The following is a 12,500-nucleotide window of genomic DNA, read 5'->3' on the forward strand; positions in this document are numbered from 1 at the left end:
TAATGTATTGTAATATGGGTGACTGGTCCCATGGGTTTCTATTTGATAATGTATTGTAATATGGGTGACTGGTCCCATGGGTTTCTATTTGATAATGTATTGTAATATGGGAGACTGGTCCCATGGGTTTCTATTTGATAATGTATTGTAATATGGGTGACTGGTCCCATGGGTTTCTATTTGATAATGTATTGTAATATGGGAGACTGGTCCCATGGGTTTCTATTTGATAATGTATTGTAATATGGGAGACTGGTCCCATGGGTTTCTATTTGATAATGTATTGTAATATGGGAGACTGGTCACATGGGTTTCTATTTGATAATGTATTGTAATATGGGTGACTGGTCCCATGGGTTCCTATTTGATAATGTATTGTAATATGGGTGACTGGTCACATGGGTTTCTATTTGATAATGTATTGTAATATGGGTGACTGGTCACATGGGTTTCTCGTTAGGTGTATAGGTATAAAAGACAAGTTTACAGTTCTTATCTAAACATAAGAGAACAGACATTAACCAAAAGACCCAGAGTTCTGGGCACAAAACAAATATTACAAAACAAGACATACAAAACAAGACATACAAAACAAGACATACAAAACAAGACATACAAAACAAGACATACAAAACAAGACATACAAAACAAGACATACAAAACAAGGACAGGTAGAAAGAAAAAAGGGTCGATGTAACCCCCCCCCCACTTATACCCCCCTTTATCCCCACCCTTATTCCACCCTTATTCCACCCTTATTCCACCCTATTCCCCTCCCAACTGCTCGGGTGGCGGGGCCAGCACATGCCGCCCAAAGGTAGATTACCATATGACAATTGAGAGTGCGTTAAAAAGTGCAAATTCACAGCGCCACCTGGTCCAAGTAAGAGAGAAAAGGCTGCCAGATTTGATAAAATGTTGATAATTTATTGTTCAGAATATATCTAATTCTTTCTAAGTGTACAGTGTTTGCCAATTCGCTGAGCCATAATTTGGTAGAGGGAGCTTCCCTCCTTTTCCAAAACAAGAAGATTAATTTTTTTTCCGAAATGAGACTGTAAGAGATGAGTTGTTTTTGGGAGTTGGTTAATCCGTTTAGGGAATCGGAGACTCCCAGGATTATCAGAAGCGGGTCTGGGTCTATTGAAGTCTCCAGAACTTCAGAGAGGATCATAAAAATTCCACACTAATAACCATACAAGTTAGAGCATAGGGCAAAGCAGTGGAGTAGTGTACCCTGCTCAGCCTGACATTTATCACACATAGGGGATGTACCAGGAAATATCCTATGTAGTTTGGTTTTGGAATAGTGTAATCTGTGTAATACCTTGAATTGTATGAGACGATGTCTGGAGTTAATGGAGCAGGTGTGGATATACTCCAAGCTGTCCTCCCAGTCTGCCACCAAAATATCAGTCCCTAGTTCTTCCTCCCATTTTGCCTTAATGGCATCAGTAGACGGTGCGCTAACAGATTGAAGAGCGTCATATAGACGAGATCTCAGTTTGTCTGAGGTGGGGCATATTTTTATGCATCCGTCAAACATGGAAGGTTTAGCATTCCCAAATGTTGGGATGTGTTTTCTATCATAGTCTCTAATCTGTAGGTATCTGAAAAAGTTACTTCTGGGAAGATTATAAGTTTCCCTCAGCGATTCAAAGGAAGCAAAGGTCCCTCCTATATATAAATCCCCTATGGTACTTATCCCCAACTCTCCCCATCGCTCAAAGGTGTTATCAAGGTTAGAGGGGGCAAAGGAGGGATTCCTGGCAACAGGAAGCATGAATGATATTGGTCTAAACTCAAAGTGGACTTTAATTTGCTTCCAGATTGGGACTGTGCTATGTATAATAGGATTGTTACGGTAAAGTGACATCTCCAGATTGACAGGTGACAAAATCACAGCAACAATAGAGAAGGGGTGACACTCCTCACGCTCCATACTAAGCCAGCTGGGTGGCGGGTGTACGTCATCCAGCAAAAACGTAACAGCGCGGAGGTTGGCGGCCCAGTAGTAAAATATTAAGTTTGGGAGAGACAATCCTCCTTCCATCTTGGATTTACAGAGGTGTTTTATAATCCCAGATGAAAGGATTGATAATAGAGTCCAGTTGTTTATGAAAGGATTTAGGTATGAATACTGGGATGTTCTGGTATAGGTAGAGCAGTTGTGGGAGGAAGACCATTTTAATGGCATTAATTCTTCCGAGCAGAGAAATTGGGAGAGTTCTCCAAAATTGTATGTTTGCCTTGAGTTTTTGCATCAGAGAGGGGAAATTCTCTTTAAATAGTAAGGAGTATTGTTTGGTAACTACAATTCCAAGGTAGGTACATTTTTCTGAAGATAGCTTAACTGGAAGATGTTCTAGCCAGGAGGTGTTTTGCAACCGTATGGGCATTAATTCACTCTTGTTCCAATTTATTCTGTATCCCGAGAAGGTACCAAACAAATTAATCACCTCCAGAATAGCTGGGTCCCATGGGTTTCTATTTGATAATGTATTGCAATATGGGAGACTGGTCCCATGGGTTTCTATTTGATAATGTATTGTAATATGGGTGACTGGTCCCATGGGTTTCTATTTGATAATGTATTGTAATATGGGAGACTGGTCCCATGGGTTTCTATTTGATAATGTATTGTAATATGGGTGACTGGTCCCATGGGTTTCTATTTGATAATGTATTGTAATATGGGTGACTGGTCACATGGGTTTCTATTTGATAATGTATTGTAATATGGGTGACTGGTCACATGGGTTTCTATTTGATAATGTATTGTAATATGGGAGACTGGTCACATGGGTTCCTATTTGATAATTTATTGTAATATGGGTGACTGGTCCCATGGGTTTCTATTTGATAATGTATTGTAATATGGGTGACTGGTCCCATGGGTTTGTATTTGATAATGTATTGTAATATGGGTGACTGGTCCCATGGGTTTCTATTTGATAATGTATTGTAATATGGGTGACTGGTCCCATGGGTTTCTATTTGATAATGTATTGTAATATGGGAGACTGGTCCCATGGGTTTCTATTTGATAATGTATTGTAATATGGGTGACTGGTCCCATGGGTTTGTATTTGATAATGTATTGTAATATGGGTGACTGGTCCCATGGGTTTCTATTTGATAATGTATTGTAATATGGGAGACTGGTCCCATGATTCTGTATAATACGTGTATGGAATCTGCCTCTGCATTGCTTGCTCTCTGGGGTTTTAGGCTGGGTATCTGTAAACCACTTCGTGACAACTGCTGGTGTAAAAAGGGCTTTATAAAATACATTTGATTGATTGATTGATTGATTGATTGGAATGCCATCCATACCTTTGCTGCTGAAGCAGCTGTTGCGCATGGCGTTCAGGTGTTTGGGCCGGTTGTCCATGCTGAAGTAGCGGTGGTGGAGCTCCGGGGTGACGGCGGGGTGACGGAGGAGGAGGAGGTCGCGAGGCCCCTTCACCTGTTCTGCCTTCAGGGCGATGGCCTGCTCCAGGAGCCCCAGATTTCCCCGGGTCATATCATACGTCTCTGACTCATCCGTCCACCTCTGAGACAAACTATCATCTTCCTCCTCCTCCTCCTCCCCCTCCTCATCACCATCTTCATCTTCATAGTCCTTCCCCGAATCCTCTGAGCGCACCTCGATTATGTCAGAGGCTGCTGAGGCCTTATGGGAGATGTAATGCTGTAAGGGGCTGACTCTGTGGGGATTGTAGTTCTCCAGTGGGCTGGTCCTGTAGTTCTCCAGGAGGCTGGTCCTGTGGGGGTTGTAGTTCTCCCGTGGGCTGGTCCTGTGGGGGTTGTAGTTCTCCAGGAGGCTGGTCCTTTTGGGCATGTAGTGCTCTGTAGTTCTGTCCCCCTGTGTGGCTGGTCCCTGAGCTGCTGCATTGCTGCTAATGGAGGTAGAGGTGGGCAGGACGACAGGGTGCACTCTCTCATCCACCTCCTCAATGTCATCTTCCTCCTCCTCTTCATCCAGGATCTCCTGTGGCTGGTGCTCCGCTTCTCTCCTCTCCTCTTCATACTCTTCCTCCTCCTCGTCTTCCTCAGCCTTGTCCTGCTGCTGGTGAATGTCTCCAGTAAAATACGGGTGCTCAAAGGTTCTCTGTGTCACAGCCTCCCTAGTCTCCTCAATCTCATCTTCCTCCTCCTCCTCTTCCTCCTCTTCCTCCTCTTCCTCCTCCTCTACTGAGTGTTCCACTGCCACAGTGGCGTGCTCCACAGCTGTGATATCCTTCTCTGTCTCCATGGTAACGAGCTCCTGTGAGGTGGTCTCTGCGGTGTCGGGGGCCCCACCCAGGTATAGTAGAGAGTTGGCTAGGATCTGATGGTAGCTGGAGTAGTCCTCTCTCTTAGGCCATTCCCCCTGCTCAGCTTTACATGCTGTTTTACTGGATCCCGGCTCAATGATCATGCATTCTTCTGTGGGAGAGTCAAGGACACGTCGGTGAGTTAGAAACAGCAACGAACAGGAGAGACGGAGTGAGGTATTTAGTTACCATCATCCTCTCTGTCATCCACTCCCTCCTTGTCATGATCCGAATGATGTCATCATTAATAAACAGTGCCCGTTAATATAATGAGTCACACATGATGATCACTTGGTTCGTTGTGAGTCATGGTGTTGTGTGTTTACAGTACAGAGTACAGTACCTACCTTCATCTGCATCTATGCTCTCCTCTTTCTGCTCCTTTTCCTCCTCTTCCTCCTCTTCCTCCTGCTCCTCCTCTGGCTTTTCTTCCTGCTGTGCCTGTGGCTGTTCCTCTGTCTTATCCTCCTTCTCCTCCTCTTCCTCCTCCCTGGCCTCCCCCTCCACCTCCTCCTCACTGCTCCCATCACTGTCCATGCTGAAGCCCTCATCCATGGCCAGCTTTAGAGGGTGGGACTTCCTTTTAGAGGATGGCTGCTCCTGCTCTGCCTCAGCTTCTGCCAGACGTCTCTTCCTGGCCAATGGGCAGCCCAGCACACTGCACGGGAACAGGGGTAGAGAATGAGAGAGGGAGCGGGGGGTGTTGGGAAGAGAGGGGGAGAGGGAGATCGGGAGAGAGGGAGAGGGGGTGTTGGGAAGAGAGGGGGAGAGCGAGAGAGTGAGAGGGGGGTGTTGGGGAGAGGGAGAGGGGGGTGTTGGGAAGAGAGGGGGAGAGGGAGAGTGGGGTGTTGGGAAGAGAGGGGAGAGGGGGGAGAGCGAGAGAGGGGGGGTGTTGTGAAGAGAGGGAGAGAGGGAGAGGGGGGTGTTGGGAAGAGAGGGGGAGAGGGGGAGAGCGAGAGAGGGGGGTGTTGTGAAGAGAGGGGAGAGGGAGAGGGGGGTGTTGGGAAGAGAGGGGAGAGGGAGAGTGGGGTGTTGGGAAGAGAGGGGGAGAGGGGAGAGGGGGAGAGCGAGAGAGGGGGGGTGTTGTGAAGAGAGGGAGAGAGGGAGAGGGGGGTGTTGGGAAGAGAGGGGGAGAGGGAGAGGGGGGTGTAGGGAAGAGAGGGGGAGAGGGGGAGAGCGAGAGAGTGAGAGGGGGGGTGTTGGGAAGAGAGGGGAGAGGGAGAGGGGGGGTGTTGGGAAGAGAGGGGGAGAGGGAGGGGGGGTGTTGGGGAGAGGGGGAGAGCGAGAGAGGGAGAGGGGGGTGTTGTGAAGAGAGGGGGAGAGGGAGAGGGGGGGTGTTGGGAAGAGAGGGGGAGAGGGAGAGGGAGAGGGAGAGGGGGTGTAGGGAAGAGAGGGGGAGGGGGAGAGGGAGAGGGAGAGGAGAGGGAGAGGGAGAGGGAGAGGGGGGTGTAGGGAAGAGAGGGGGAGAGGGGGAGAGAGGGGCAGAGGCTGAACACTACAGAGAACCCTGAGGGGTGCATCTTCAGTCATGAGCATCAAACATAGCTTATGGAGAGGTAGAAACTCCAAGCATAACAAAACAAAACAAACCAAACAATAATACAAACATGCCTATCAATGAGTTAAAATGCCATGGAGATCTGAGATGAATAATGGAGGGATGCTGAGTGTACTGCACTACGCCTGGAGGAAAGCACTGTTCTCGCTCTTACATGAGAACCAATCACAGCCATCTGACTGGAACTTTAATGAACACACGACGAGAGGCAGTGGAGGATCAAATTCAATAAAGCCCTCACCTAGAAAACAGAGGGAGTGGAGGGAATCTATAAACACTGTTCATCTGGAAATTGGTTCTTGAATGAATACACATGTAAATAAATTGAATTTGTAATATCTTTCCAATAAGCTGGAGTCACGACGCAGCGAGCGGCCCCAGGTCTACAGGGGTCCTCTTGGTAAGACAGAGGGAGTGGCGTAGAACACTGTGTCAAACAGGGACATATTAGGGTTGTTCTGAGACCCAGGAGGGCTGGGGGCTGAGGGGGTAGGTGGGGGTTGTTCTGAGACCCAGGAGGGCTGGGGCTGAGGGGGTAGGTGGGGGTTGTTCTGAGACCCAGGAGGGCTGGGGGCTGAGGGGGTAGGTGGGGGTTGTTCTGAGACCCAGGAGGGCTGGGGGCTGAGGGGGTAGGTGGGGGTTGTTCTGAGACCCAGGAGGGCTGGGGGCTGAGGGGGTAAGTGGAGGTTGTTCTGAGACCCAGGAGGGCTGGGGGCTGAGGGGGTAGGTGGGGGTTGTTCTGAGACCCAGGAGGGCTGGGGGCTGAGGGGGTAGGTGGGGGTTGGCTGCCCTACCTTCTGTGTCGTGAATATCTCCCACTGATGTGGCCAAAGCCATGGCATCCAGGGGTGGGGCAGCTGAATGGAGTCAGAGATACATTTTCACATTTTACTCATTTTGTCCCTTGGAGAATTGATGATAATAGAACAGGTGAAAGAAAATAATAAAAAGGTAGTAAAAATAACAAATATAAAACACACACACACACACACACACACACACACACACACACACACACACACACACACACACACACACACACACACACACACACACACACACACACACACACACACACACACACACACACACAGAGAAATGCAGGTGGTAGTAACCAAGAACAAATGTGTCATCCATCAAGCTGGCCAATCCAATTTCATGTGATAGTGATCACGCCAGGCGTTTCGTTAATTTCCCCTCCTCTCAGAAGTCAGCTACAGGTCCCCTCACAGTCTACAGGTGCCCTCACAGTCTACAGGTGCCCTCACAGTCTACAGGTGCCCTCACAGTCTACAGGTGCCCTCACAGTCTACAGGTGCCCTCACAGTCTACAGGTGCCCTCACAGTCTACAGGTGCCCTCACAGTCTACAGGTGCCCTCACAGTCTACAGGGCCACAGCAGCATTTCATTCACATTGTATTGACGGCAAATTTTTTCTCTCCGCAATCGCCTTTATTAATTCAATTATCCTTATTATTACTTACTAGAATCCTGTATTTGCATTTTAAATGAGACAGCAGCCTCGACAGCGCAGCAGAGACCTGATCAATGCTTATTTTGGGAGAGGAGACGATGTTGGTCATGGCTGATGAGTTCTCTCCTCTCTTCTCCTCTCTTCTCCTCTCTTCTCCTCTCTTCTCCTCTCTCCTCCTCTCTTCTCCTCTCTTCTCCCCTCTCCTCCTCTCTTCTCCTCTCTTCTCCTCTCTTCTCCTCTCTCCTCCTCTCTTCTCCTCTCTCCTCCTCTCTCCTCCTCTCTTCTCCTCTCCTCTCTTCTCCTCTCTCCTCCTCTCTCCACCTCTCTTCTCCTCTCTCCTCCTCTCTTCTCCTCTCTCCTCCTCTCTCCTCCTCTCTTCTCCTCTCTCCTCTTAAAGGTCTGTTTTCTCATCTCTAGTCTTATAGACATGCTTCCCCAGGGAATGGTTGGTTGGGTCATGACTAATGAGGTTCAGTAGATGATGAACCCAGTACCATGCAGGTTATGCTCATGGGGGGAGGAAGAGGAGGAAGAGGAGGAGAAGAACAAGAAGAACAACAAGAACAACAAGAAGAGGAGGAAGAACAAGGACAAGAAGAAGGAGGAGGTTTCTGTTTCAGCGCAGTATATTAAAGGCTTAAACTTGGACCATGAAGTAAAACCACGGAGTGACTATGGGTGTTATGATCATTCTCTTCATGTGACAAGTCGTCTGTATGACTGAAATGTGCAGTATGACAAAATAAGACTACAGTATAACGTTTCCGTTTAGCGAGATACACACTAGAGAGACAAACAACGTACAACAGGATGAAGTATTGTATTGCACTTACCTCAGCTCTTGTCCAACGAGCTCGGTGGGAACTAGAGAAGCAATAAGAGACGAGAAACAACTGACCGTGAGCAAAGGTGAGCCAGCTTTCTTAAAGCCGCATTGCAGAAGGAACTAGTTACAATCAATAAATCACAAATGCATAAGAATCCCTGGAGGCCTCTTCACAGAAATATACAGAAATATACAGAAATAAACAAACCAAAAAATACATATACAGAAAGAAATAAAAATATGCAGAAATATACATTCATTATCAGGAGAAAAATGAACGACTTACACACACAAGCAACAACAAACAGAACACACACACACACACGGGCACACACACAGACATACAACACACACACACACACACACACACACACACACACACACACACACACACACACACACACACACACACACACACACACACACACACACACACACGCACACACACAGGCACACACAGGCACACACACACAGGCACACACACACATACAGTACTCACACACACACACACACACACACACACAGTACACACTGCCAAGGACACCTAGATCAGTTAAATTGCTCTGTGCTGATCAGAAGAAATATACAATTATATGCAGACTTCAGCATTAATTGTTGCAGTTTAGTTATCATAATTGTGAAACCCAATTAAAAGAAAAACTGCCTACATCAGTTAAAGATACTGCATTTCATTCAGGCGACTTAATTGTCTATAAAAAAAGAAAGAATCATAGTCTATGATCAACAATGCTATGAGCTTACTCCCAACTGTTGGCTGCTGGAGGGAATCACTTTCTTATTCAAAAATAGAAATATCATTATGTTTTCATTATGGCCATTGGAGAACATCTCTCTCCCCATAGTCAGGCCTCCCTGTGGCATGAACTCACCTCTGATTCCCTTGGAGCGTGTGCGTGTGCTTCGCTTGTCATCACTCTCCACACTCATCTGTCACAAAGGAAAGAGGTCACCGAGAGTCAAGACAGTACAGGACAGGTCAAGACAGGACAGGTCAGGACAGAAGATTTTAATGGAAGAGGAAATGACAGAAGAACAGCAGCCATTACAGACTAACACCCACTCACTGTTACAGTTCAAATTCATGTCTACTTACATGTATCCAAACATAATATCCACATCTGATTATACCTGGGGCGGCAGCTAGCCTAGTGGTTAGAGTGTAGAGGCGGCAGGTAGCCTAGTGGTTAGAGTGTAGGGTGGTCAGGTAGCCTAGTGGTTAGAGTGTGGGGGGGGGCAGGTGGCCTAGTGGTTAGAGTGTAGGGGCGGCAGGTAGCCTAGTGGTTAGAGTGTAGGGGCGGCAGGTAGCCTAGTGGTTAGAGTGTAGGGGTGGCAGGTAGCCTAGTGGTTAGAGTGTAGGGGCGGCAGGTAGCCTAGTGGTTAGAGTGTAGGGGCGGCAGGTAGCCTAGTGGTTAGAGTGTAGAGGCGGCAGGTAGCCTAGTGGTTAGAGTGTAGGGGCGGCAGGTAGCCTAGTGGTTAGAGTGTAGGGGCGGCAGGTAGCCTAGTGGTTAGAGTGTAGGGGCGGCAGGTAGCCTAGTGGTTAGAGTGTAGAGGTGGCAGGTAGCCTAGTGGTTAGAGTGTAGGGGCGGCAGGTAGCCTAGTGGTTAGAGTGTAGGGGCGGCAGGTAGCCTAGTCGTTAGAGTGTAGGGGCGGCAGGTAGCCTAGTGGTTAGAGTGTAGGGGCGGCAGGTAGCCTAGTGGTTAGAGTGTAGGGTGGTCAGGTAGCCTAGTGGTTAGAGTGTAGGGTGGTCAGGTAGCCTAGTGGTTAGAGTGTGGGGGGGGCAGGTGGCCTAGTGGTTAGAGTGTAGGGGCGGCAGGTGGCCTAGTGGTTAGAGTGTAGGGGCGGCAGGTAGCCTAGTGGTTAGAGTGTAGGGTGGTCAGGTAGCCTAGTGGTTAGAGTGTAGGGGCGGCAGGTAGCCTAGTGGTTAGAGTGTGGGGGGGGGGCAGGTGGCCTAGTGGTTAGAGTGTAGGGGCGGCAGGTAACCTAGTGGTTAGAGTGTAGGGGCGGCAGGTAGCCTAGTGGTTAGAGTGTAGAGGTGGCAGGTAGCCTAGTGGTTAGAGTGTAGGGGCGGCAGGTAGCCTAGTGGTTAGAGTGTAGGGGCGGCAGGTAGCCTAGTGGTTAGAGTGTAGGGGCGGCAGGTAACCTAGTGGTTAGAGTGTAGGGGCGGCAGGTAGCCTAGTGGTTAGAGTGTAGAGGTGGCAGGTAGCCTAGTGGTTAGAGTGTAGGGGCGGCAGGTAGCCTAGTGGTTAGAGTGTAGGGGCGGCAGGTAGCCTAGTGGTTAGAGTGTAGGGGCGGCAGGTAGCCTAGTGGTTAGAGTGTAGGGTGGTCAGGTAGCCTAGTGGTTAGAGTGTAGGGTGGTCAGGTAGCCTAGTGGTTAGAGTGTGGGGGGGGCAGGAGGCCTAGTGGTTAGGGTGTAGGGGCGGCAGGTAGCCTAGTGGTTAGAGTGTAGGGGCGGCAGGTAGCCTAGTGGTTAGAGTGTAGGGTGGTCAGGTAGCCTAGTGGTTAGAGTGTAGGGGCGGCAGGTAGCCTAGTGGTTAGAGTGTGGGGGGGCAGGTGGCCTAGTGGTTAGAGTGTAGGGGCGGCAGGTAACCTAGTGGTTAGAGTGTAGGGGTGGCAGGTAGCCTAGTGGTTAGAGTGTAGGGGCGGCAGGTAACCTAGTGGTTAGAGTGTAGGGGGCGGCAGGGAGCCTAGTGGTTAGAGTGTAGGGGAGGCAGGTAGCCTAGTGGTTAGAGTGTAGGGGCGGCAGGTGGCCTAGTGGTTAGACTGTAGGGGCGGCAGGTAGCCTAGTGGTTAGAGTGTAGGGGCGGCAGGTAGCCTAGTGGTTAGAGTGTAGGGGCGGCAGGTAGCCTAGTGGTTAGAGTGTAGGGGCGGCAGGTAGCCTAGTGGTTAGAGTGTAGGGGCGGCAGGTAGCCTAGTGGTTAGAGTGTAGGGGCGGCAGGTAGCCTAGTGGTTAGAGCATTGGGCCAGTAACCGAAAGGTTGCAAATCGAATCCCTGAGCTGACAAAGTAAACATCTGTTGTTCTGCCCCTGAACAAGGCAGTTAACCCACTGTTCCTAGGCTGTCATTGTAAATAAGAATTTGTTCTTAACTGACTTGCCTAGTTAAATAAAGGTAAAAAATATATTTACAGAGTACACACAATGTCTCCCCCTCTTCTCTCACTAACCTGGGAGTATCACATCGCTACAGTATGAACTGTGTTCTCTCCTCTCCTACTCTTGCTATACATCATCATAAGAGAGAGAGCGAAACAGCAAATGAATTAACGGAATGTTACACAGATAAAAAATAAAGAGAAATAAAAACTAATATTAAATCTCAGCTGGGAGAGAAAATAAGCAGGTGGCTTGTTTTTAAATCCTCCTACAGTACCAGTCCTCGTTCTGCCCTCCTCACCACCCAGGACCCTCCCCTTGTCCATAACCCTGTTATTTCAACCACCTGAGCGGATTACAAATGCTAAATAATTCATATGCAATGCCTACATATATGAGGACCTGGCCATGTAAGCAGAGGGAATGGTAATCATAACTGACCATAGTAACACAGTAATAATAACAATAATAATAACAACAAAAACACCACTGCTCACAATCACTGTAATTTCTCTTTTAGGGACTCAGTGCTCCCGGGTTCACCCGACAGAGACCTTGTTTTTACGGCACAAAAGAGCAGGTGTGAAGGGCCCCCCCCCCCCCCCGCAACTGACCCCCAGCCACACCTCCCCGGGTACCATCATTCCCCGTTCACCACTCAACATCTCTTTAACAGAGCCAGGCAGGCAAACTAAAGCTATCAGAGGCTTTTTAGATACAATGGGAGCATTAGCTTTGATTACTGAACTTGCCCCCTTGTCCCCCCCCCCCCCTCGCCCCAGCACTGAGCTGCTTGTCACAGTCAGTGGTGGAGTTGGCAGGGCCACAGTGAACTCAAACATCTCTGTCTCTCTTTAGTCTTTTCTTTTTCTCTCGTTGGCACTTCCTGCTAATAGATTTACTTTTGAAAGGAAGAGGAGAGAGGGGGATAAGAAGTCTGTTGTGTTTTTTGGGGGGGCGCCCTGCGTCTCTGGCTGAGGTACAGGTGCAGTGTGGGGGGCCACCGGCCCCAGCCCTCTCTCCTCCCCAGGCACTGCTAATGTGCACCAGTGCAACAAGCTGGCTTTGTGCCCCAAACTAAAAGGGAGCAGTTTACTCTCTGTGCTCAACTCACGGCCCGTGTGTGGCATGACCGGAACGTTTTACAGGGGATCAAAGATCCACACCAAGCTAATGAACACTGTTTTTTTTGTCTTTTTCAGGGGAC

At 48.7% G+C, this 12,500-nt stretch overlaps 1 protein-coding gene across 8 annotated transcripts in view; it reads right to left on the minus strand.

The window, feature by feature from the left end:
• Window positions 1-12,500, minus strand: part of LOC106572819 (myelin transcription factor 1) — a 72,140-nt gene that overhangs the window by 44,668 nt on the left and 14,972 nt on the right. For 6 of the 8 annotated variants that reach the window (XM_045696431.1, XM_045696432.1, XM_045696433.1 and 3 more), the window contains 5 exons: window positions 9,069-9,126; window positions 8,186-8,216; window positions 6,672-6,734; window positions 4,667-4,977; window positions 3,337-4,431 (listed from right to left, as the gene is read on the minus strand). In XM_045696431.1, the coding sequence (XP_045552387.1) occupies window positions 3,337-4,431; window positions 4,667-4,977; window positions 6,672-6,734; window positions 8,186-8,216; window positions 9,069-9,126 (1,558 nt within the window). The remainder of the gene's footprint in view (window positions 1-3,336; window positions 4,432-4,666; window positions 4,978-6,671; window positions 6,735-8,185; window positions 8,217-9,068; window positions 9,127-12,500) is intronic. The other 2 variants (XM_014147323.2, XM_045696435.1) reach the window with 1 other exon arrangement.

This window comes from Salmo salar, chromosome ssa15 (genome assembly GCF_905237065.1).
Source record: "Salmo salar chromosome ssa15, Ssal_v3.1, whole genome shotgun sequence".
NCBI lineage: Eukaryota > Metazoa > Chordata > Actinopteri > Salmoniformes > Salmonidae > Salmo > Salmo salar.